We start from the raw sequence: 25,683 nt of genomic DNA on the forward strand, positions 1-25,683 counted from the left end.
GGCCTCACCCTCCCTGGGGATCAGACTGGAGATTGGTTGGGGAACTGGGGGGGGGTCTGGTGGGGAGCGGTGGGGAGGAGGGGAGGGAGAGGGAGCTGTGATTGACAGGTGAAACAAGCTTGTTTCTAACTTAAATAAAAAAAGGAAGAAAAAAAAGAATTCCCAATTGTCTCACCAAATCTGCTGCTGCTGATGTTGAAGTGTGAGACCAACTACTGCTGCATATCCCCATGTCTAAGCATATAATACAGGCAGTGCAGAGACTGCCTGATGACAGGTGCTGCTTATCACCTGCCAGCAGCCTGAATAAGAAGTCCAGGGAAATCCCACCACCCACTTGTATGAAGGCAACAAAGAGCCCTCCATCTCCAAGGGGGAGCATGTGTAAGCAGCACGTGGCACCAGAGGGAAGGTAAAGGACAGAAATGGCAGGTGATGAGGGGCTAATTCCAGTGGTGTTCATAGCCTACAAGACTGTGGCATTTGGGGATTCTGGCATTTGCTTTGGAAAGGTTGCAACAGGAAAATCTCAGGCTTGCTTATAGCCCTCTGCGAAGAAACACAAAAACCTAGAGGATGGTGTGGTGACTCTGCAGGGTTTAGTTCTGGCATGTACTGACAGCTGCTGGTGGCTATGAGCATGTGACTATTTGGTAAGTTCATGCTCCAAAAGTTGGATGTCAGATGAAGTGCAAATGTAACTAATCTCATTAGTAAAAACCAGGAGTCAGATATCAGGGTAAAACCAGAAAGATCACAGAAGCAGTAGAGCAGCTACAGTCATTTCCTTCCTCTTTCATTACTCCAGTCAAATAGGGCCAGTATCCTGTCTCCACCCCACTTCATCACTTCCTGTTTCCTCTCTGTACAGACTTCTAGACCTACAGGGGTAACTAGCAGCTAGCCCTGCCTTCTGACTCCAAGCAGTTTCAATTTGTCAGAACACAAACAAAATCAGTATCATCACACTGAGGTCAGCTTGGGAGTTAAAATTCTACCACATTAGAGACAAAGCACCCTATCTTTATGGTTTTAGTAAGAAAGGGCTGACTTAAGCATGGAACAGAAGACTATTAGAAATTAGTCTGGTTATGAGGTTCTCACAGCTATTCATTCAGTACACAGGTAGCATGGTAAGGGGGTTCAAGACACAACTTGGGAGTCAAAGGGCTTTCTTCAAGATTCCTTAGATGTTATAACTTGATGCTTGGTAAGTCTTCCCCTGCCTTTATTTCTATGAACTCAGGGGTAATGTCTGTTATGACATTAACCATATGTGACAACAGAAAATACATCAGCATTGAACAGGGACTCCTGTATGAAAAAAGGTCCTGAGCTTAGGAACCAGGAACTGGGTGCCAGCAAGTTGGAAGACACTCTGTCCCCTCACTTAATGCACCTCTAATGAGTATCAATTCCATTGTATGCTAGAAAATTTCAGAAATAAGTTTATAAATATTATATATATATATCCCTCCTCCTCATTTATGATGTTACAAGCAGCCCACAAACTGAAAATTATTCCACATGACAAGGAAATGCCTTGGGGTATTTTGTTTGTTTCCTTGCTTTTTTCAGTTGTGTTTGGTGTTATCCTGTATTGCTGGGTTATCCAGCCTCTGCACTGGTTCTGGGCTATGCAGGCGGTGTCAAGCTTTGGCTCCTTCTTGTGGTATGATTTTGAATAGCATATGGGCTCAAGATCTCTTTGACCTAAATATTGAAGATTCTGATCTGGAAGTCCTGACAAACCCTCCCTCTAACACAGTTCAGTGAACTTCTACAACATTGTTGATTCACTTATGGTTTCAGTTTCTCTGTACTTTTCCCTACTCAAAGGTTACAGGGATTTTTATCTTTTGCTTACTTGGGGAAGTTCAGAAAGTCTCACATGATTGCAGGAGGAAATAAAAGAGAAAAGGGAAAGCCCATCCATCTGTGCTGAACAGCAAGAGCAGGTAAGAGGAGACACCCTTGCTAGGTCTGGGGAATTCTACTGGGGCCATAAATCTGGGCAGGAATGAGATGGGATTTTTAAGAGTTATTTTACCTTTTAGAACTACTGTGACTAGAAAAGATTGCTCCTGAGCAGGACTGGGACACAGAAACCAATGAACCTTGGGTGATGTCATTAGGGCAGCCAAACACTAAATGCCATCACTATACTAAATTTGTGTTAGGGACAGGGAGACATGTGACTGAAATAGGGCACAATATGCATTGGTATTGTCTTCCTTGGTGTTCATCTTGTCTGTGATGACAAGGACACAGTGAAATAACTGTGGTCAGTGATAGAACAGAACTTCTACTGAAGGGGCTGCCTGTGTCTGATTTTCAAGAGGGGAAATGGAATGAGGTGCAGGAAGAGCAACCGCCTTGGTGAAGGACAAAGAGAGGGAATGCTGTGTTACTATAGAAACACAGAGTGAGTATGAGAAGTGGTCTATTCTGTAGCTGACTATGGGTGACTGGTGGCTCCAGAACACAAGCTCAGCTTATGATACAAAGCATGTTCCAACTTGGCAAGTTAGTTGAAGTCTCTGTAGCAACAGAATAAAGAAAGATCATAGATCTAGGTACTTTTAAAGTACATTGGTGGCAATATGGGGGAGTTTGCTACAGGACTTCCGATACAATAAATGGCCATAGAGGCAGCTAAAGATGACTCAGGAAATTCTTGTTCCAGGCATTACAACATTCCAGATCTCCACAGTCACACAAATTATTATTAGTCAGTCAGCCTTAGCAGTGCACTGACACAATTATGACTGCTTTTCTGGTAACCTCAGGTCACAGCTGAAACCCAGATTGAAAGATGATGGATGGGCAGTCACTATCACACATCTGATCTTGGATGCCAAGTGGATATTCCTCCTTGATTGACCCATTTCCTCATAAGATTGGCTCATTCTTCATGTCCATGAACTTCTTAACGCTCCCCTGAAGGATCAGATCCTATACTGTAGTGAAGTGCTTTCTTAGAAGATCCCTGGACACACTAAGTCTGAGGACAAAGTTTGATTACCTTGTCCCCAACTCCAGGTCTGCAGGCATTTTTTCCTGTCTTCTGCAGACCAGAACTCCAGTGCAGAAACCATTCTCACTCATCACATTTTCTTTGACAGCTTTGTTCTGCCTGGTCAGATCCTAGCCTGTGACTCCCAGGGATTCTCTTCCTCCTCTTTGCATCTCTCATTTTTCTACCAGATGAAAACTATATAGAAAACCAAAGAAAAATGGCATAAGTTGTTAATCAAATCACCAACTACTAAATTCTTGTTTTTTTACATCACTGCTGCTTTGTGTTTTATTCAGTATTTACATAGTTGGGTTTAGTGTCATTTGCTGTAAGAGTAAACCCACTTTTCATTCATTGCTCATTCACATTTAATGAAGCTGAATTTTTAAGGTAGTCCTCTTGTGAAGCCATTTCTTTGGAAGAGACACTGTCACATACTTCCACAAAGCTTGAAAAAAACACATTATGTTGGTTTTCTTGGTGGAAAGACAATGTGATTAATTCTGTAGATACAGACTATTTGCCACTTGAGACTAACTACTAGCATAGACAGAGTGGATACATTTTATAATCTCTAGAAATTCTGGTGACATCATGGGTATAACTATATACATATATAACATAAAATATATATGTTTTATAATATCTATAAATCATTGTAAGGGCATTAATCAAACAATGAAGCACTAATTCCTTGGATTTTTATTTATTACAATGGTAAACTAGTGAATAAGTTGATATTATAATAATTATATAAGATGTAATATAAGATACTTTGATTTTATTTTCCATTTGATGTCTAGTATAAAAACAGTTAATAAGGAAATAAGGCAAAATTTTGTTGCAAAATTTGTGTTGTAAGCAGTATAATGTTGTCACTGTCACATTATAAATTAAATTCTTCAAAAACAGCTTATACAACAGCTTATATGATTTCAAAATTATATGGGTTTCTTTCAACTATGCTTCTGATGCAGCCAGCAGTGCTATGTTTTCTGCAAGTTTCAATACTTTATCTTCTGAGAGAAAGAATAAGATTCTAGCTAATCTTATCTGTTACTCTATACACAGGGAACAGGGCTACACAATGGCCTCAGAGGGCATTATGCCAGGCCCCATGTGCCTCATCGAGAACGTGAAAGGTCAACTGATAGCCAACCAGGAGGCTCTGGAGATTCTGTCTGAAATCATGCAGCCTGTGGTAGTGGTGTCCATCGTGGGCCTCTACCGCACAGGCAAGTCCTACCTGATGAACAAGCTGGCTGGGAAGAGAACAGGTGAGAGCCACCAACATAGCTGTGCTGGGTCCCAAGAGTACACTCACCTTGTTTGCTTCCTGCTTGAAAGTGTGAAGAACTTAACCTTCCTGTCACAGTTAGATATTGGGATCCTTTTTGTTGTTGTTACTTTGTCTGTTTGCTTTTATTTTGGAGACAAGGCCATGCTATGTAGCACAAGCAGGTATTTAGCTCAGTGTGTAGTCTAGGTTGACCCTGAACTCATGATCTTCTTGTCCTCCTGAGAGGTGACTGCAGGACTGCATCAGCACATCTAACTCCTAGTGTGCCATCTAAAAGCACAACTGGTTTCTTTCCTAGATGGAGAAATGCAGTAATAAAGATAATTTAATTTATATGTTAATAAATTTTAAGGTATCCCTAAATCTGTCATGTAATAACAGCAAGTTTGTACTGATCTTCTAGGTTGTATTAGTCTCATCACTGATCAAATGCCAGATGGCACAATGTAAGGAAGAAGGGTTTGCATTGCTCACAGTTCAGGGGAGAGGGCGGGAGAGACAGGATTATGTGGCTGTATGTGTAATGGTGGGAGCTTGTGTCTTGTTCATTTCATGGCTGAGCAGGAAGCAGAGAGCAGAGGGCCATAATCAAGGCCAGCAATGACCTCCAAACGATCATCCTCTGCCATTCAGGTCCTACCTCCTAGCTTCCACATCTTCCACCACAGTGTCAGCAACCAGGGACCAAGTGTTCCAATACATGGGCCTGTGATGAACATTTCCATTTAAACCATATTATTCTGCCCTAGCCCCCAAAACAACTTGGACCAACTAATGAAGTTGCCAAAGTCTTTTAGTTCTAACAGTGTATAAAAGTCCACCAGCTCTTCTGAGACTCAAGGCAACCTGTAGTTTACAGAATAATCATCTCCATTTTCAGTGTTCAGGGAACTAGGAAGGAACAAACATACCATAGCAAGACTCATCCAAAGGGCAAACACCAAACCCTGTAGTTACATGTACAGTACATAGGAGACGTGGTGGCCTTCAGTAGACAACATCAGTCTGCAAATCCTAGCTCTAGGGTCCTGCTTTTTTTTAGGACACAAGGGTCCTCTTTATGGCCAGGTCCACTCACTAACTCTGGCTTTCCTCAGTGGGCATCCCAAAGTCTTGGTATCTCTATCTTTTTGGGGTCTCAATTTTTACTTCAGCTTTACAGTCACTGCCTCACACACCAAGCTCAGGAGCTACAAATGTGATAATTATTCTACTATACACGTTCTATGAACCCTAGTGCAAGTTTGGAAGTCTTATGACTTGCATTCTGAATATCTGAAAAATGAACTTTTGTTATGTCTCTGATTGAGAGATCAGTACTAGCTTTGGGTTCAGTTAATTCTCTTGACTTGACTTTGCTGAATTTCAATAGATATTTATTTTAATTTTATATGCTTGAGTATTTTGCCTGTGTACCACATACATGCCTGGCATGCACACATGCTAGAAAGGGGCACAATGTTTCCTGAAACTACAGCTGTGAGATGCTATTTAGGCTCTGAGAACTGAACTCTTGTCCTCTGAAAGAGCAGTAGCCACACTTAACCACTGAGCCATTTTTCCAATTGGATTGTGTTAATTTTATTTTCCCTTTCAGGAATCCCTTGTTCCTACACATCTAATCCTCTTTTCACTTCTCTGCTTTGCAGGCTTCTCTCTGGGTTCCACAGTGCAGTCTCACACCAAGGGGATCTGGATGTGGTGTGTGCCTCATCCCAAGAAGGCAGACCACACCCTAGTTCTTCTTGACACTGAAGGCCTGGGAGATGTAGAAAAAGTAAGAACAGAGAGCACAGTCTGCAACTCATCGCCTCATCTCTGAGTATTCCACACTGTTCTCTGTGCTGTTTTAAACCTCTTATATTCATTTATTGTGTGTTTGTATTTTGTGTGTGGGAGAGAGAGAAAGAAAAAGAGCAAGAAGGAGACAGAGAGGGCAAGAGAGAGAGAGAGAGAGAGAGAGAGAGAGAGAGAGAGAGAGAGAGAGAGAGAGAGAGAGAGAGAGAGAGAGAGAGAGGGAGAGAGAAAGTCTGCCTGCTTGAACATGGACAGGCATCTCCTGTGTCCTGGTGCATGTTCTACAATGCTTGTGGAGGTCAGAGGACAGCATGTGGGGTCAGTTCTCTTTTCCACCATGTGGATTGAACTCCGATACTTGGCTGAAAGCATTTTTCTTCACCCAGTCTTCTCACTGGTAATCTAGTTTTTTTCAAAAAGCGTTTGAACTTCATCATAGCATCCTTTTCATTTTTACATACTTGACATGTAGTCATGTTTCGTGAACAAAGAGGAGGGAAATAATCAGAAGGGGGAGTCACATAGCAGCATGTTGCTATTCTGTAGCACTGAAACTCTCACAACAGACTAAGCAGAACTAGTGAGTGGCATCACAAATAAAACCACAACCCAAAAGAACATGCACCCTCCAAGTGCTGTGGATGGCATGATGTAGGTTTCTTGTTATTTCTTTTGGTTTTGTACCTTGCACATGTTACAAAGATTTCTCTTTTATTTTAGGCAAATGTGCCTTTTAATGAAGTCAGCATATTTTACTGCTATAGTGTGATAGCCACCCCTCTTACACTGATAGCACTGACCACTCCCATTTGGGTGTAGTCTCAGGTGAGGATGTGATGGAGCAAGGATTAGATGTGGTGTCCCCGGAACCCAGAGCTCTCTTGCCTCAGGTTGGGTCACAGGGATCAGCCTTGGAGGGTCTTTGGAACTGGAACATGCAGTGGTAATTCACCTCATTGTATGTGCATTCTCCTTGAATAAACTTCACTTAACCTGTACTGAGTCTAGAGAATCTTGATTCCCATGCAATGTACCATTGGTGATCTGAAAGTGACATAAGAACCAAATCTACTCCTGTCCTATGTGTGTTCTGACTTCCAGGGTGACAATCAGAATGACTGCTGGATCTTTGCCCTGGCTATACTTCTAAGCAGCACTTTTGTGTACAACAGCATGGGAGCCATCAACCAGCAGGTCATGGACCAGCTGCAGTATCCCTTTTGTGTGTCAGGAAAGGTCCAGGGCGAGTGGGGCCACCTACCTTCATGAACCAAATCCATGACTCTGGCTCTTGGTTAATGAAATAACAAACAAAACCCTCACATATATGTACCTATAGTGTTCACACTGTTAGGAACAAGACAAAAGAAGGTTAGGGACTAGATTCCAGGAAGATGTGGAATTATGTGGAGTGGGGACTCTGGAGCTTTGGTTGGTGCTATGATTGCTCCTGATGCTTTCCTTAATTAGCTGCTCAGCTATGTGACAGAGATGACAGACAGAATCAGATTAAGGTCCTCACCTGACCAGGATAAAGTGAATGACTCAGATGATTTTGCGAGCTTCTTCCCAGACTTCGTGTGGACTCTGAGGGACTTCTCTCTTGAGCTGAAAGTAAATGGGAAACCCATTTCTGCAGATGAATATCTAGAGAATTCGCTGATGCTTACACATGGTAAGAGACTCACCGTGGCTAAATGAGGATGCCAATTAAACCTATGAGAATTCAGATTTTTTTCTGTGCATAATTTTCACATATCTGCAGTTTCTGTTTCTTCTAGCTAGCTTATCCTAAGGATCAGTGCTTAATATATGATTTAATAGATTGACTCAAACATTTTGTCTTTTTTAATAAGAACAAATTGATTTGTCCTTCACCTTTTACTTTATAGTTATTTACTTGATCTCTTTTCTTAAGACTTGTTTTTGTTTTGAACTAGACAATTATAGTGTTACCAATATCCTAGCCCAATTGTTGGAACAATGTGGCTGCCAACTTCCAGTTGTCTTTGGAAATCAAATGATGCTGTACTCTTGAGTTTACATATTGTCTCAGCACATAGTCCAGCTACACTAAGTGGGTTGAAAACGTAGAATGAAGAATTCTTTCTTTTCCTAAGATGCCTAACAGAGCATTCAGCTTTATGCTAGACTGAAAATCCTCAAAGCAAACATCAACCCTCTTTTCTGTTCTTTTGCTTTGTGTTTTCAGGGTCTCCCTGTCTGACCCATGTTGACCTCAATTTATAATCTTCCTGCCTCAGCTTCTAGTATACTAGGATTACAAAAGCTCACATGACCAAATTTAAAAATGCATACTCACCTTCCATGTCCTGACTGAAATCTTGTTTTGTTTTATCTAGGTACTGGCCAAACAGATGAACAAAAGAAATTGAGTCTACCTCAGCTTTATATCCATAAATTCTTCCCAAGGAAGAAATGCTTTATCTTTGAGCGGCCAGTATATAGTAAGAACATTGGCGAGCTGGAATCCTTACAGGATGAAGACCTTGACTCAGATTTTTTGAAACAAGTGACAGAGTTCTGTTCCTATGTGTTCAGCGTTTCCAAGGTTAAAACGCTTTCAGGTGGCATCAAGGTCAATGGACCACGTGAGTCCCTTCCTAGTCCTTCTATGCATTGTTTAGGCCCCATTACCATGAGACAGCCAAAACCAATTTCAGTTTCAAAGAAATGTAAACCTATCACTGCTGCAGCATTTATATAATATCATATTTCCTTTTTTGGTAGAAGGAAAATGGGGTAAATGATAAAAAAATTTAAATTATTCTAGTAAACTGCACACACCAGACAGCTATTAAACAATGATGTCATTTTTCCATTTTTTATTTAAATTAGAACAAGCTTGCTTCACAAGTCAATCACAGCTACCTCTCTCTCCCCTCCTTCCCTGGTCCCACCAAACCCTAACCCCCCACCCATTCCCCACACCACTCTCCAGGGAGGGCAAGGACCTTTGAGCAGGATCTCCAAAGTCTGTCATATCACCTGAGGCAGAGCCCAGGCCCTCCCCATGTGTCCAGGCTGAGAGAGCATCCCTCCATGTGGAATGGGCTTCCAAAGTCCTTTCAGATGCCAGGAATCAATACTGATCTAGTACACAAGGATTGAAAGATTGCAGGGGCCTCCTCACTGACACCCAGGGTCAGGATCTGGATCAGTCCCATGCTGGCCTCTCAGGCATCAGCCTGGAGTTCTTGAGCTCCCCCTTGTTCAAGTCAGCTGTTTTTGTGGGTTTCACTGGCCCAGTCATGACCACTTTGCTCATCACTCCTCCCTATCCGCAACTGGTTTCCAGAACTTCAGTTGAGTGTTTAGCTGTGGGTGTCTGCCTCTGTTCCCATCAGCCACTGGATGAAGGCTCTAAGGATGACATATAAGGTGGATGTCAAACTCACTACCAGGGAAGGGCATTTAAGGTAGCCTCTCCATTATTGCTTAGATTGCCAGTTGGTGTCATCTTTATAGATCTCCTGAAATCTCATTAGTGCCAGCTCTCTCCTCAAACCTATAATGACTCCATCTATTATGAAGTCTCTCCTGCTTTCCTCTGTTCTTCTCCCAAATCAACCTGCCTGCTCCCGCATGTCCTCCTTTCATCTTCTCTGCTCCCCCTCACTTTCTCCAGCTCCCTCTCCCCTCCATCCATGCTCCCAGTCCACTCAGGTGATTCTGTCGCATTCCCCTTGTCTGGGGTAGCATATCTCTCTTAGGGTCATCCCTGATTCCCAGACTCTTTGGCGGTTGGATTGTAGGCTGGCAATCTCTGGCTTCATGTCTAAAATCCATATATGAGTGATTACATACCATATTTGCCTTTTTGGTTTGCGACACTCAGGATGGTTTCTTTTAGTGCCATCCATTTGCCTGTGAATTTCAAGATTCCATTGTTTTTTTTCTGCTGAATAGTACTCCATTGTGTAAATGTACCACATTTACACATTTTCTCTATCCACTCTTCAGTTGAGAGGCATCTAGACTGCTTCCAGGTTCTGGCTATTACAAATATTGCTGCTCTGAACAGATGACATTGCTGTGTGAATACACATCTTTTGGGTATATGCCTCAGAGTGGAATTGCTAGATCTAGTGGTAGACTGATTCTCATTTTCCTGAGGAATCTCTATACTGATCTCCAAAGTGGCTGAAAAAGTTGACACTCAGCAATAGAGGAGTTTTACCTTTTCTCCACATCCTCTTCAGCATAAACTGTCATTGGTGTTTTTGATGTTAGTCATTCTGATGGGAGTAAGATGGTATCTCAGAGATGCTTTGATTTGCATTTCCCTAATGGCTAAGGATGTTGAGCACTTTCTTAAGTGTCTCTCAGCCATTTTAGACTCCTCAATTGAGAATTCTCTATTTTGTTCTGTAGCCCACTTTTTAGTTGGATCGTTTGGTGCTTTGGAAACTTGCTTCTTGAGTTCTTTGTAAATTTTGGAGATCAGTCCACTGTCAGATGTGGGGGTTAGTGAATGTCTTTCCCCAATCTGTGGGCTGCCTTTTTGTCTTGTTGACTGTGTACTTTGCCTTACAGAAGCTTCTCCATTTCAGGAGGTCCCATTTGTTACTTGTTGATTTCAGTGCTTGTGCTACTGGTATTGTGTTCGGAAGCTGTCTCCTCTACCAATTCATTCAAGCGTACCTCCCACTTTCTCTCCTAAGATGTTCACTGCGGCTGGATTTATGTTGAGGTCTTTGATACATTTGGACTTATGTTTTCAGCATGGCGATAGACATGGACCTTTCTGCAGCCTTCTATATGCCAGCATCCAGTTCTGGCAGCACCATTTGTTGAAGATGCTTTCTTTTTTCCATTGTATGATTTTAGCTTTGTCAAAAATCAGGTGTTCATAGATGTGTGGTTTAATATCAGTGTTTTCAATTCTATTCCCTTGGTCTACGTGTCTATTTTTGTGCCAATACCAAGCTGTTTTCAGGAGTATAGCTCTGAGCGTTCCTTTATTGTACAGGGTTGTTTTGGCTATCATGGGTCTTTTGTTTTTCCTTATAAAGCTTTTATTGTTCTTTCAAGTCTGCAAAGAATTTTGCTAGTATGTTGATAGGGATTGAATCTGTAGACTGCTTTTGGCAAGATTGCTATTTATACTATGTTAAGCCTATGTATCTGAGCATGCGAGATCTTTCCATTTTCTGGTATCTTCTTTAATTTCTTTCTTTAAAGACTGAAAGTACTTGCTATACAGGTCTTTCACTTGTTTTGTTAGCATGACCCCAAGATATTTTTTTTGTTGTTTGTGACTATTGTAAATGGTGATGTTCATATATCTTATTTTCTTTTTTCCAATATTTTTTTTATTTAAGTTGGAAACATACATGCTTCCCATGTGAATCTCAGCTACCTCTCCCACCCCTCCTCCCTTGACCCTCCAATAACCCCTTCTAGTCCCCCACACACTCCCCATACCATTCCCCAGGGAGGATGAGGCCCTCCATGGGGGATCTCCAGAGTCTGTCATTTCATCCAGGCCGATAGAGCATCCCTCCATGTGGAATGGGCTCCCATGTTCATTTGTATGCCATGGTAAACACTGATCTACTACCCAAGGCCCCAGAGATTGCTGAGGCCTCCTCACTGATACTAAATTCAGGGGGTCTTGATCAGTCTCCTGCTGGCCTCTAAGCCATCAGTATGGGGTCCAAGAGATCCCCCTTGTCCAGTCAGCTGTCTTTGTGGGTTTCACCAGCATGGTCTTGACCCCTTTGCTCATCACTCCTCCATCTCTGTCACTGGGTTCCAGGAGTTCAGTTCAGTGGTTAGCTGTGGGTATCTGCCTCTGCTTCAATTAGTCACTGGATGAAGGCTCTAGGATGGCATATAAGGTAGTCCTCAATCTCATCATCAGGGAGGGGATATTAATGCAGTCTCTCCACTATTGCTTAGTTTGCCAGTTGGTGTTATCCTTGTAGATCACTGGAAATCTCACTAGTGTCAGCTCTCTCCTCAAACTTATAATGATTCCCTCTATCATCCTGCTCTCCTCTATTCTTACCCCAAATCAACCTTCCTGCTCTCCCATGTCTTCTTCTCCCCACCTCTTCCCCCGCATCTCTTTTTCCTGGTTCCCTCTCCCCTATATCCATGTTCCCAATCTTCTCAGGAGATCTTGCCTCATTACACTTCTCTGGGGTACCATGCATATCTCTCTTGTGAACCGCCCTGCTTCCCAGACTCACTGGCAATGGGATTGTAGGCTGACATTTCCCTGATCCATGTTTAAAATCCATATATGAGTGAGTACATACCATGCTTATTTTTGTGACTGGGTTGCCTCACTCAGGATGACTGCTTCTAGTGCCATCCATTTGCCTGCAAATTTCAAGATTCCATTGTTTTTTTTCCCCGCTGAGTAGTACTCCATTGTGTAAATGTGCCACATTTTTTCTATCCACTCTTCAGTTATGGGGCACCTAGGATCTGGCTATTACAGATAATGCTGCTATGAACATAATGGAACAAACATCCTTGTTGTATGAATGGACATTTTTTGGGTATATGCCTAAAAGTGGAATTGCTGGCTCTTGCGGTAGACTGAACCCCAATTTCCTGAGGAATCTCCATACTGATTTCCAAAGTGGCTGTACAATTTTCACTCCCACAAGCAATAGATGATTGTTCCCCTTTATCCACATCCACTCCAGCATAAGCTATCATTGGTGGTTTTAATTTTAGCAATTCTGACAGGAGTAAGATGATATCTCAGAGATGCTTTGATTTGCATTTCCCTAATGGCTAAGAATGTTGAGCACTTTCTTAAGTGTCTCTCAGGCATTTTAGACTCCTCTATTGAGAATTCTCTGTCTAGTTCTGTAGCCCACTTTTTAATTGGATCCTTTGATGTTCTGGAAAATTGCTTCTTGAGATCTTTGTAAATGTTGGAAATCAGGCCTCTGTCAGATGTAGGGTTAGTGAATATCTTTTCTCATTCTGTGGGGTGCCTTTTTGTCTTGTTGACTGTGTCCTTTGCCTTAGAGAAGATTCTCAATTTCAGGATGTCCCATTTATTAATTGTCGATCTCAGTGTCTGTGCTACTGGTGTTATGTTCAGGAAACGGTCTCCTGAACCAATTCGTTCAAGGGTACCTCCCACTTTCTGTTCTAAGAGGTTCAGTGTGGTTGGATTTATGTTGAGGTCTTTGATACATTTGGACTTAAGTTTTGTGCATGATGATAGACATGGATCTATCTGCAGTCTTCTACATGCTTATATCTTGTTATGCCAGCACCATTTGTTAAGATGCTATCTTTTTTCCATTGTATAATTTTAGCTTCTTTGTAGAAAATCAGGTGTTTGTAGGTTTGTGGGTTAATATCAGGGTGTTCAATTCGATTCTATTGGTCTACCTGTTTATTTTTGTGCCAATACCAAGCTGTTTTCAGGAACATAGATCTAAATTAGAGCTTGAAGACAGTGATGGTGATGCCTCCAGATGTCGCTTTGTTGTTGAGCAGAGCTGTCTTGGCTATCCTGGGTCTTTTGTTTTTCCATATAAAGTTGAGAATTGCTTTTTCATGGTCTTGGAAGAATTGTTCTGGGATTTTGATGGGGATTGCTTTGAGTCTGTAGATTGCTTTTGGCAGGATTACCATTTTTACTACGTGGGTCCTACCTATCCAAGAGCATGGGGGATCTTTCCATTTTCTGGTGTCTTCTTTAATTTCTTTCTTTAAAGACTCAAATTCTTTTTTTTTCTTCAGGAAAGTTCTTTATTTAAATGGCAAAGTGTATGACTTAAAGAACACTAGTGAACTTCATTTCTCAAGGATTTAATAACATCTAACTTTAGTTTTAGAGAAACTTAGCTGGCCATTTAAAAACTTGTCAGGTTGTAGAGAAAAAAAAACAGTTGATATTATAAAGACTCAAATTCTTGAAATACAAGTCTTTCACTTGTTTGGTTAGTGTTACCCCAAGGTATTTTATGTTGTTTGTGGCTATTGTAAAGGGCGAATGCTTCTCTAATTTCTTTCTCATCCCTTTTTACAGGGCTACTGATTTTCTTGAGTTGATCTTGTATCCTGCCACTTTACTGAAGGTGTTTATCAGTTGAAAGAGTTCACTGCTGGAGTTTTTTTGGGCCACTTATGTAAACTATCATATTGTCTACAAATGGTGAAAGATTTACCTCTTCCTTTCCAATTTATATCCCCTTGATCTCCTTTTGTTGTTGTATGGCTCTAGCTAGAACTTCGAGTACAGAATTAAAGAGGTATGGGCAGAGGGGACAGCTTTGTCTTGCTCCTAATTTTAGAGGAATTGTTTTGAGTTTCTGTCAGTTTTGTTTGATGTTGGCTGTTGGTTTGCTGTATATAGCTTTTATTATATTTATGTATGTTCCTGGTATCCCAGATCTTTTTCATGAATGGGTGTTGGATTTTGTCAAAGCCTTTTCAGCATCTAGATGATCATGTGATTTTTGTTTCTCAGCTTATTTATATGGTGGATTACATTGCTGGATTTTCATATGTTGAACCATCCCTGCATCCCTGGAATGAAGCCTACTTGATCATGGTGGATGAGTTTTCTTATGTGTTCTTGGATCTCATTTGCCAGTAATTTATTGAGTATTTTTGCATCAATGTTCATGAGGGTAATTGGTCTAAGTTCTCTTTCTTAGTTGTGTCTTTGTGTAGCTTGGTTATCAATGTTATTGAAGCCTTGTAAAAAGAGTTTGGCAAAGACCCTTCTGCTTCTATTGCATGGAATACTTTGAGAAGGATTGGTATAAGCTGTTCTTTGAATTTCTGGAAAAATATTCTGCACTGAAGCAATCTGGCCCTGGGCTGTTTTTGGTTGGGAGACTAATACTCTGGTTTCTCTTCAGATCTTATAAATCTTTTGTCTTGTACTGATGTGTTTTTGGATTTGATTTGCTAGTATTTTATTGTGTATTTTTGCATCAATGTTCATGATGGATATTGGTCTGAAGTTCTCTTTTTTATATGTGTCTTTGTGTGGCTTGGGTATCAAGGTTATTGAAGCCTCATAAAAGAGTTTGGCAAAGACCCTTCTGCTTCTAGTCCATGGAACACTTTGAGGAGAATTGGTATAAACTGTTCTTTGAATTTCTGGTAAAATTCTGCACTGAGGCCATCTGGCCCTGGGTTTTTTTTTGGTTGGGAGACTTTTGATGACTGCTTCTATTACCTTAGGTATTATGGGTCTATTTAAATTGCTTATCTGTTCTTGATTTAATTTTGGTAAGTCATATCTATCCAGAAAATCATTCATTTCCTTTAAATTTCCTGGTGTCTGCTCCTCTGGGGTGAGTTTCCTTCTTATTGTTCTAGAGCTTTGAGTTGTGCTGTTAATTGTTTAGTGTAGCTATTCTCCAGTTTCTTCATGTGGGCACTTAGTGCTGTGAACTTTCCTCTTAGCACAGCTTTCAAAGTGTCCCATAAGTTTTGGTATGTTGTGTCTTCATTCTCACTGAATCCTAGGGATGACTTTAATTTTTAAAAATTTCTTCTTTGACCTAGGAATGGTGCAATTGTGCATTATTCAATTTCCATTAATTTTTAGGGCTTCTGCAATTTGTGTTGTTGAATTGTAACTTTAGAGCATGGTGATCTGATAAGATACATGCAGTTTTGCAATTTTTTTACCTGTTGAGGTTTGCTACATTGTCAAATATGTGGTCAATTTTTGAGAAGGTTCCATGAGCTGCCGACAAGAAGGTATATTCTTTTGTGTTTGGATGGAATGTTCTATAGCGATCTGTTAAACCGAATTGGGCCATAACTGCATTCACCAGACAGTGATTAATGAATCATGGCTCTTTAACTTTACATTTCAGCACAATAAAATCCACACAGAGCTTGTCATTGTCACATTAGCACATACATAAATTTCTCTTGGATAAAGAAATTTATTGTAATCAACCTGATGGAGAATTTGTCACTGGGAGTGCATGTTTCATTACTAAATTGAAATGAAATGCTTACTATAGACAGGGCTGGTGGTACAGGCAAACATGACAGAGGTATGGAGCCTGTTCTCACGGTGCTTGCATTGAAACAGACACAAACATTCCACAGACACCAGCCCATGTAATCTCCATCGAGCATTCATAGCTTTTGAGGTCTCACACGTCATGAGAAGATCTTTGCACAGAGGAAAGTCTATTCCCATCTTTGTGATATAGAGGTTGAGCTGATTCTGTCTGTAACTCTTCCTAATGATGATAAGGACATGACTCTTTAAGACATCACAGATTGACACATCCAGAATTATAAAGAATAGTATTGCCATCCTTCATCTGTCGCAAATGATGTCATCTGTTTCCTGTTTATAGGACTAAATAATTTGGTGGTAACTTATGTGAACACCATCAGTAGTGGGAGTCTGCCCTGCATAGAGAATGCAGTCCTGGCTTTGTCCCAGACAGAGAATGCAGCTGCAGTGCAAAAGGCCATTGCCCACTATGACCAGCAGATGAGCCAGAAGTTGAAGCTGCCCACGGAGACCCTCCTGGAGCTGATGGACGTGCATAGGGCCAGTGAGAAAGAAGCCATCAAGATCTTCAGGGAAACTTCCTTCAAAGACATTAATCAAGAGTTCATAACACAATTAGCGGTAATTTTCCTCTCAGATTTGCCTGGATATAGATTTTGGAAGGCAATGTGCTGTGAGGAAATGAAGTCAGCGTTTGAGGCAGATTTTAGAGTAGTAACAACTACCTCTTAATAATCATACTAAATGGGACAAAAATGGATTATCATAGATCCAAAGCTTTAAAATATTTCTCCATTCAAAATAAGCTAGTAATGTACCCCATTCACTGAATGAAGCACAGAGAAGTAACTTGTGTCTGATCAAGTTGCATATCCAGTCAGTAGACTGATTCAGTGTTCAATCCAATAGTAAAGCTATATAGGCTTGAGTTATCAGAGGCAAATTGCTACTGAGCCGTGTTTACTTCATGTGGCATCTCTAGTCCAGTGTGAAATCAGTTTACTTCCAAATGTGTAAATCTCTCTTCTGAACTCCACTGCCAAGGACGAAGGATATCAGTAAAAACCTGTCATCAGGGGAAAGATGCAGTTATAGTCAGTGCTTATAAGTCTTCCTTTGTTTGTTTTTCGTGTTTGTATTTGCTTTGAGAAATGCACCAGAAATTCTAACCTCATGCTTCTTTCCCTTCTTAATGAATTTTCTTTCATTTTTTCACATCAAAGACCGAGTTAGAAACAAAGCAAAGGGAATTCCTTAAGAAGAATGAACAGGCATCCTCAGATCGCTGCTCAGCTCTGCTTCAGGATATTTTCAGTCCACTAGAAGAAGACGTGAAGCAGGGGATTTATTACAAACCAGGGGGATACCATCTTTTTATCCAGAAGACACAGGAATTGAAGAAAAAGTACTATGAAGAACCTGGGAAGGGGCTTCAGGTAACCAAGGTTACATGTATGTTCTGAGAAGCTGTTTGACCTCCTTCAGAATCCACTGTGACCCCCAAAACATCACTGTGAGAGTGTCTTAGTGTTTGCATTCCAGGCATATTCTCCTTCAACATCACACTGTGTATGCCCGGCTTATTCAGGGACAGAGCACACCTTATTGACTGAGTTCACAATGAACAATCCTATTAACCACCGGTATGACTGTTATCTTGTGTTTCGTCTAGATTCTTTGTGCTGCAAAAGACCTAATGTTAGCCTCTTAAATAAACTTCGTCAGTTTTGGCTTGAAATTAGCTTTAAAAGACAATTGGGTGTGTTAATATCATCCCATGTCTCGCCTTATACAGGTGTTTGAGAATCTGAGAATAATCTACCACAAATATGTGGTTTGAGCAGGCAAAATAATATTTTAAAAACTGATAGATCAGGGACGTGTCAGGTTTCAGGATCCAGACTGTATGTGTCAGGGACAGTGGGTTTAAAGGGGAAAGGAGAAAGAGTGAGTTCCTGAGTCCAATCCAATCATAATATAAGACAGGGATAAGCAGTCGGGGTCTTTCTAGGGTGGTGCACTTTCACTCTATCAAGAAATCCTTTTATTTATGGCATGTCTCCAGTGGTGTGGCCAACCAATCAGAAGGGATGGAATGTTTGTGTATAGCCTTATTTTAGACACCTGTGCAATGGGGTTTGTGCATTTCAGCTTAACCTCAGGAAATTGGGGGTAACAGCTTAGGGCAGAATGGACTTGAACAAAATGGAGTTCATGCTGGTAACTAAGATCTAATATTCCCTCTTCATCTAGTGAGTCATCAAATTATTGATGTCAGGGGTTTAGACCCTGTAAGGGGCCATGTTGGTCTCAAGAATATGAGCTTAACTGAATTTATCCCCTGTGGAATGAAGCAGGAGAGAGTTTAGCAGGGAGCATGCATATAGCATGATTAACAGATATATGGCTAACAACCCTACTATTCCCATCATCAAGGTAGTGATCCATGGTGACTGTGGGAAATTGTTTTGAACCAGTCCCATGTAGCTGATTGAGTCTGTGCTCCTTTCTTTAATCTTTGTCTGACTACGTTTAGACTCTCTCTGATTACTCCTGTGTGGTAGTCATAGAAGCAGCATAATTTACACAGGACTATACAAAGTACTTCTTATTGCAGTAATAGAAGGGCTAATCCTCTGTTGTTCTATGGAACCAACTCCACCAAAGAATCAAGAGAGGAGGTAAGATGGTTCATGGATTTTTCTAGAGTAGCCAAATCTTGGTCAATCTGACTCCCCAGAGTCCTGGAATTTAGCTGTCCCTCAGTGAGGACTTAGTTATGGACACCAGCTTATCCTGACACAGCTAGGCCATTAGTAAAGCCTATGGCAAGAGAGGTAAAGTTTGAGATGCTCCCAACCTCTCCACAATAATAATAATAGATTTGGAAGAGAAGCTTGACCAAGATGCAAAACTGTAGGATTCTTATTCAATAGAGGGACTTATAAAGGGAGTAAGCCTGTAGGAGCCAGCAAAACCAAGAGCTCTGGGGTGGTACCAAGAATAGTGTGAAGGTTTCTCATATTTAGGGGCTACAGTTTAAGGGTTTTGTTATAATATCTCTGGTTTCCGGAGTGCCCCATGTGATTAATCAAAGAGTGGAAGCAATTCCCTTGCCCCTTTATGCAGCCGAATATAATTTTGACTTCTTTTTTTCAGGATCGGAGATGAATATTGCTATTTTCAGTGACAGACAAATTTCTGATATGGTATTTCTTGACACCCATTCCTCCTGGGTTTCTTATCCCAATATAAAATGGAGGTGGGTCTGGGGTCAAGACAAAACTAACAGTTCTGTGTGAGATCTGGAGAGGAGGAGTTTAAAAGGTTGAATACTTACTATACTGAGAGAAGGGCTCCAAATTTCTTTTTTGGGCTGGCTAGGGACTGGAGGCCAGGTCACTTCCAGTCCTCCTTGTGGAGCCAGAGTAGGTATGGTGGTAGGACTGAAACCTCTCCCCCATCTGAACAGGGTTCAGTATTCAATTAGTGCCAATAGTTTCTGGGCTCCTGTGGAGGAAACTTCTGAATGCTGAAATTATTTTAGGATCTGGAAGGAACAGGTTGCACATCCAGAGTTCCCATCTTTCTCACTGTCCAGGCAGTGGACAAACCAAGATAAACAGCCAATTTTACTAGGTGTAGCTTTCCTACCTGCTGGCTAGATCAGTGTCCCTCCCTTCTAATATGGTCATTGTCCCTTCCATGCTTCTCTACCCATGCCCTAAGTGTCTCACATTCCCAGGAGGAGCAGTAATAATTCTCTTGTCCTGCACAATTTGGTTTTCCAACTGGGCAAGCATAGAATGAATATGTTGCCAGGTTGATCTACAGAGCAGGATGCCCACAGCCAAAGTCATGATATCCAAAATTATTTCTGTCAGGCCCCTGATCCTGTGTGGGTGGTGGTGGAACAACCTAGCAGGGTGCAGAGATCCACATGAAACATGGGGGACTCTTATGGAGTGACATTTGTAATCATAGTCCAATCTGTAGTGTGGCATAGGGACCATAAGATCAGGACTGACATGTGTGGGTTGGTGGCACTTACCAATTCCATTAGGGGGAATAGCAAAGTCAGGTAGAAAAGAATCTTATCTTTAGTGGGTCCTCTGGGTGAGGCATATAGACTGTCTTTTCTTTTTGTCCTAGTTTTTTTTTTTTTTTGGTTTTTCGAGACAGGGTTTCTCTGTATCGTTTTGGAGGCTATCGGTCCAGCCCAGCCTCGAACTCACAGAGATCCGCCTGCCTCTGCCTCCCGAGTGCTGGGATTAAAGGCGTGCGCCACCACCGCCCGCCCCTGTCCTAGTTTTATCATTTGTATGGAACTGGCTTTAAATGTGTGTGATGTACACAGGATTTAATTTTGTCTACTTTCACTGCTGAGGGGATGGTCAATATTATGGTGTAAGGTCCCTTTCATAGAGGCTTCAAACACTCCTCCTGGTGATTTCTAACCCAGTCAAGGTCTCCTGGCTGGGAGCTATGTGTTATTTTGTGTTGGGGCAGCTCATATGTGTGCCATAGCAGTGTGAACAACCTATCTATGGTGTGGGTCCCCTGGCTTCAGTTGTGCTATGATTGGGACTAGGTGGCATGCCAATCTAGGTGGGTTGTTCTCTGCACACAGTAGTGGGAAATTTATTTCGAGTTCCTTCAATATGGGCTTTCCCTCGGCATTCCAGGGTTCCCTTCCCTTGGGGATTAAAGACTTATTCATCCCCCTGTTGAAATGGAATAAATATTCCATATTTTGTGACTTTCTTTTGGGGGAAATTTATGTCTATAGTACAGTTTTTGAAGACAAGTTTGTGCAGAAATCTTATGCCATGAGGAAATAAGAGCATTTGGGAAATAGGTGAGATACACTTCTGTCAATTGGTCCAGAAAAGCAGTTGGGAACTTCTTGGTTTCCTGGAATATCTGTATGACTTGAGACAAAGTGTGTGTCGCTTTGTAGCCACCCTGAGAGCACCCAATAAAGTATGGCAAAGAGACTCAGGGGCTCTTTACTTCCACCCAATTGGGGTCCCAGTTGGGCTACGGATAAGGGAAGGCTAATGGAATGACAGCGGGTATAGGGTTTGGCTGCCATGATCCCCAGGTCCTGCTTCCTAGACTCCCTTGCTATTCTTTCCTCTTTTCAATAAGTGGAGAGGATTAGCAGGGACACCTGATGGTCACCCCATGTGTACCAGGTGAGCATGCAAAATGATTTCTAACAGAGAAATCTTGGGGCTTCTCAGAGAATGTGGGAGTCTGGCTTTCCAGTTATACACGTCACTACTAGTGAATGGAGTGTAGACCCAATAAGGTTCTTGATTCTGGTTTCTCCCTTGTTTTATCACATGTATGATAGGGGCCTGCTAGAAGGGCAGGACGTGGGTCCTAGGCATCAAGATGTGGGCTGATAAGGCATCCTAGAATGGGTATGTCTGATGGTGGGGGGGTGAGGAAAGGGAATCAGAGTCAGAGGTGGATGCCAGGTTTTCCTCAGCTTTTGGGTAGAGGGGAGGTACCTCACCTTCTATCTCCTTTTTCTTTTCTGTGGGATAACCTTATTCTATACAACTGTCAAGGAGGTTTGGGGTCTCAGCTCAGCCTCAGGAAATTGTGGAAAACAGCTTAGGGAAGAAATGACCTGAGACCAAATGGAGATCCTGTTGCTAACTAGGATCATGCAATACAATCCTATTTTAATCATTCTGTGAGATCATTTTTTTCTACATGAAAGTTATAGCAAACTCACTCCACCTATCACCACAGCACCATTAATTGCAAACCATTAATTGCAAAGTTAGAGCCCATAGCCAAGAAGGACCATATTTTTGTTGAAAACAGGCCTCTAGTACAAGAATTATTTAGTGGGTCCAACCTGTGACATGTACCTGTGTCTGTGTCTGGAAATCTTAGCACCAAGAGACATCACTAGAGGAAAGGGTGTAGGGAGACAGGCACAAATGTTTGTTGTCATTCTTGCTGTTAACTGCACGCTCTCTGTACTTGAAGGCTGAAGAAGTTCTGCAGAAATTTTTGCGGTCCAAGGATGATTTGACTGATGCAATTCTACAGACAGACCAGACTCTGACAGAAAAGGAAAAGGAGAGTGAAGGTGAGGCACGAGTAAAGGAATTATCTGCCCTTGATAACTGTGGAATGTTTAAATTGCTTGTAAACCTGGGACCCTAAAGCAGATCTAAAAGAACAAAGGTGTACCTCACTGGCTAGTATCAGACATGTGTAGTACTATGATGTCAGCAGCAACGATGAAGCAGGTGAGGAGGAGATCATCACGTGCTGCCCTTACACCTTCCTTCTTGATTGCCTTCCCAGTGGAGCATTTGAAAGCTGAAGCTATGATGGCTACAGCAAAAATACAGCAGGAAATGCAGCATAAGGTTGAACAGTTGCTGCAACAGAAAGTGAAGAGTAATGAGGACCACATGAAAGAGTTGTCAGTGAAGATGGAGGAATTGAAACAGTCGAGGGACCAGTTGGAGGAAAAAAGGCCCAGAACATGGAACTGAAATATAAGAATGAACAGCTGCTGCAAAAGGAAAGGAGCCAGGAGGAGAAAATCGAACAGTTGACCAAGAAGTTGGGTGAACTGCAATGTAAGAATGAACAGCTGCTGCAAAAGGAAAGGAGCCAGGAGGAGAAAATCAAACAGTTGACCAAGAAGTTGGGTGAGACAAAGAAAGATTTGGAGGATGTGTCACAGGTATTTACATTACCAAAATGGTTCCTTCATTTAAAAAAATATTTTACCATGTGTGTCACTGTGTGTGTCTGTATTTGCAAATGTGCATATAGTATCTGTAGAGTCCCAAAGAGGGAGTCTAATTCCCTAGACCTGGTGTTATAGGTACTTGTGATTCCCCTGACTTAGATGCTTGGAACTGAATTTCAGTTGTAGCACGCACTTTATTGTGGAGCCACATATCCCGTCTTCTGTTCTCTCCATTTCTCTTTATCTTGAAATGGTAGGAAGCCCAAAATTTACAAAGCCTTCTCCCTAAATACCTGTTTGGTAGTCTGTTTCTTGTGTCTGGTGATTCAGTTAGTGATGTGTAATGGTGTCATGCTAAGTTCTTTAGTAATCCATATAAGTTATATTATGTCAGCTATGAGCTTTGTATTTTGTCTTGGTTTCTTTCTTAAGGCTATGAACCAAGAACTATATTCATATTACATAGAAGGAAGAAACACAGGTTTATTTAAGGTGAATAGGATATACAATCTTAGTACATTGGGAAGTGGAGGCAGAAGGATCAACAAGTCAAAGTCATCATCACCTATATAGTTAACTGAAAATCCACCAGATCAATAGCTCCTGTCTAAACAAAATCTCTAGTTATAAAACACATACACTGGATTAGACTGTTTTTCCTATAGTGGAATCCACAGAGGTAGTTTTTTCTATCTCACATGGTAAGAGTTTACTCCTAGGTGGGTATTTATAAGGAGAGGAACTATTTAACTCTCATAAGTATGTGACAGTCTGCCTGTCCCTCCTCTTTGCTATACTCTGCTCTTAATTTGTGTTCAGTAGGGAGTTAGATAAGGAAATTAATTATCTTTAGTCTGGCATGCAGATAGTTTTACTTGCATCTGTCACCATGTTACTAAGTTGTGGAAACTTACCTTAAATTTCTTCTTCCCACCCCTCCTCTCTTCTCTCTCCTTTTCTCTCTCTGAGTGTACACATGTGTGTGCATGTTAGTGCTTATCCATCTATGCACATGGATGTGAAAACCAGAGAACTACTTCCAATTTCCTCTGTCACCCCATGCTTATTTTTTTGAGACAGGTTCTCTTACTGAATATCGAGCTCACAGATGGGTCTTGTCTTGTTGGCCACTGTCTGTTAAGTTTCTAGGATCTGTGCATATGTGCCTTCCACATCTGGTATTACGGAACAGTGCTGTATGTAGCTCTTACATGGATACATGGGACCCTAGCAGAGATGCTCATGACTCAGGCACGCCCTCATCTCCACCCCTGAGTAAATTTCTTAGGCTATGATTCAGAGCCTTAGTGACATTTTCAGAATTCATTCCTATGATGCATGTTTACATAAGGGGTGAGGAGGAGGATGTATTAAAGTCTATGGTGATAAAATTTGAAGACAAACACATGATTTCCTACAGAGGTCATAGAGAACTGATGAAAAAATCAACACTGGTAACTTAGGTTCATTAATGGAACTGTTTCTTAGCTAAAATAACTCCAAAGAAAAACGATGACAGCTGTCCAAGAAAAGGCATAATTTGCGGAGGAGGCTAAAAATTCCAAAAAAGGAAAAAGAAAAGCAACCCACCAAACATTAAAATTTACTCACAAACAAAAGCAGCTTAAAATTATAATAAGCAATTAAGTTTTGAGTAAATTTTAAGAAATTAATATTAAAATTATTATGGAAACTGCATAGAACATAAGGATCAACTCAGTGTAATGATTCATTGTCTCTAAATGTCACTTTTTAGGAACGTGAACAACTACATGAGGACAATAGTAAACAACTAGAAGAAATACGTCATTTGAAGGAAAAGTCATGTGTCATAAGCTAAAGGTTTAAAGAGGAGTGCCATCCTGCCATTGGAAGCAGAGGTGAATAGGGTATAAAACTGGGAATGAGTAACTCTAGTTGAAAAAAAATATTTGAAGATACTCAGTGTGATCTTTGAAATCCTATTTCTCTTCATATAAGATTGTGCATCAAGGATTCCATTGACACCTTTACTACAAGAGAGGTACCAACAGCTCTACTCAGAAGAAATTAACTTTTCCAGATGATACCAAGGATGCCAATGAACACATCACATTCTTAAATGCTCAACCTTTCTGCAATGGCATGATTTGTGGACACTGGTGATGGATAGCCCTATCAACACACTCTATTATAAATCAAGACATCTGCATCAAGATCTGGAGTACCCATATGTAATATCTACAGAAAAATGGAAGAAGGCATTAGCATGACAAGAAGTTGAATCACATATCCATGGACCAAAAAAGAAATGTTTTATTTCACGTATATTGAGACTATAATGGGACATTTCCAAATTTTAACAGCTGACACTGATTACGTACTAACATGATGAAGTAAGCATAATGTAGAACAGTAACTTTAAAGATGGACTTTAAATGATGATGGGTAATCTACAGATATCAATGGAATTTTAATGATTCATCTGTAACCACAAACTTACACTACTCTATTCTTATGACTAGCAGCTGTATTTCAGATCCTGTTCAAAAATAAAGATTATTTTCCCATATTTTTAACAGCTTTTTGTAGTAAGGAGTATATCTAAAATATATAACAACTGCCAGAAGTGCAAAGTAAGTGGTTAACAGACTTTAAAGGGATTGAGAACTTTTGGGGGTGTGGTTCAGTGGGTAAAATGCTTGCTGTGCAAACATGAGGATACCAATTTAGATCTCATCAACCATGTAACAAACCAGACATGGTGGTACACAAATGTAGGCCTAGCACTGAAGTTGGGGCAAGGGTAGATGGGATAACTGGGGACTACTAGTCAGTCAGCACAGTCAACAGATGGGCTC

General features: G+C 41.1%; 1 protein-coding gene across 2 annotated transcripts; it reads left to right on the forward strand.

Annotated features, from left to right (window-relative positions):
* Positions 1-1,839: 1,839 nt before the first annotated feature.
* LOC101831427 (guanylate-binding protein 1-like) lies at positions 1,840-25,394 on the forward strand. 2 transcript variants are annotated; one of them, XM_040751677.1, is made up of 12 exons: positions 1,840-1,958; positions 4,091-4,296; positions 5,969-6,096; positions 7,218-7,327; positions 7,595-7,791; positions 8,480-8,728; positions 16,454-16,734; positions 17,337-17,549; positions 22,123-22,225; positions 22,447-22,834; positions 24,600-24,723; positions 24,824-25,394. In XM_040751677.1, the coding sequence occupies exons 2-10, from the start codon at positions 4,107-4,109 to the stop codon at positions 22,638-22,640; spliced, it is 1,665 nt and encodes a 554-aa protein (XP_040607611.1). In that variant the 5' UTR covers positions 1,840-1,958; positions 4,091-4,106; the 3' UTR covers positions 22,641-22,834; positions 24,600-24,723; positions 24,824-25,394. The 2 variants fall into 2 exon arrangements, with proteins under 2 accessions (XP_040607611.1, XP_040607610.1); XM_040751676.1 differs by having other exon boundaries at positions 24,600-25,394.
* The last annotated feature ends 289 nt before the right edge of the window (positions 25,395-25,683 follow it).

The sequence above is a fragment of the Mesocricetus auratus genome, unplaced genomic scaffold, assembly GCF_017639785.1.
Source record: "Mesocricetus auratus isolate SY011 unplaced genomic scaffold, BCM_Maur_2.0 Super-Scaffold_100009, whole genome shotgun sequence".
NCBI lineage: Eukaryota > Metazoa > Chordata > Mammalia > Rodentia > Cricetidae > Mesocricetus > Mesocricetus auratus.

Coding starts and splice junctions, on each gene's coding strand:
- LOC101831427 (XM_040751676.1), top strand. CDS start 4,107: ATGGCCTCAGAGGGCATTATGCCAGGCCCCATGTGCCTCATCGAGAAC. Junction 8,729..16,453: donor CATCAAGGTCAATGGACCAC/GTGAGTCCCTTC, acceptor TCCTGTTTATAG/GACTAAATAATTTGGTGGTA. Junction 22,226..22,446: donor AAAGGAAAAGGAGAGTGAAG/GTGAGGCACGAG, acceptor TTGCCTTCCCAG/TGGAGCATTTGAAAGCTGAA.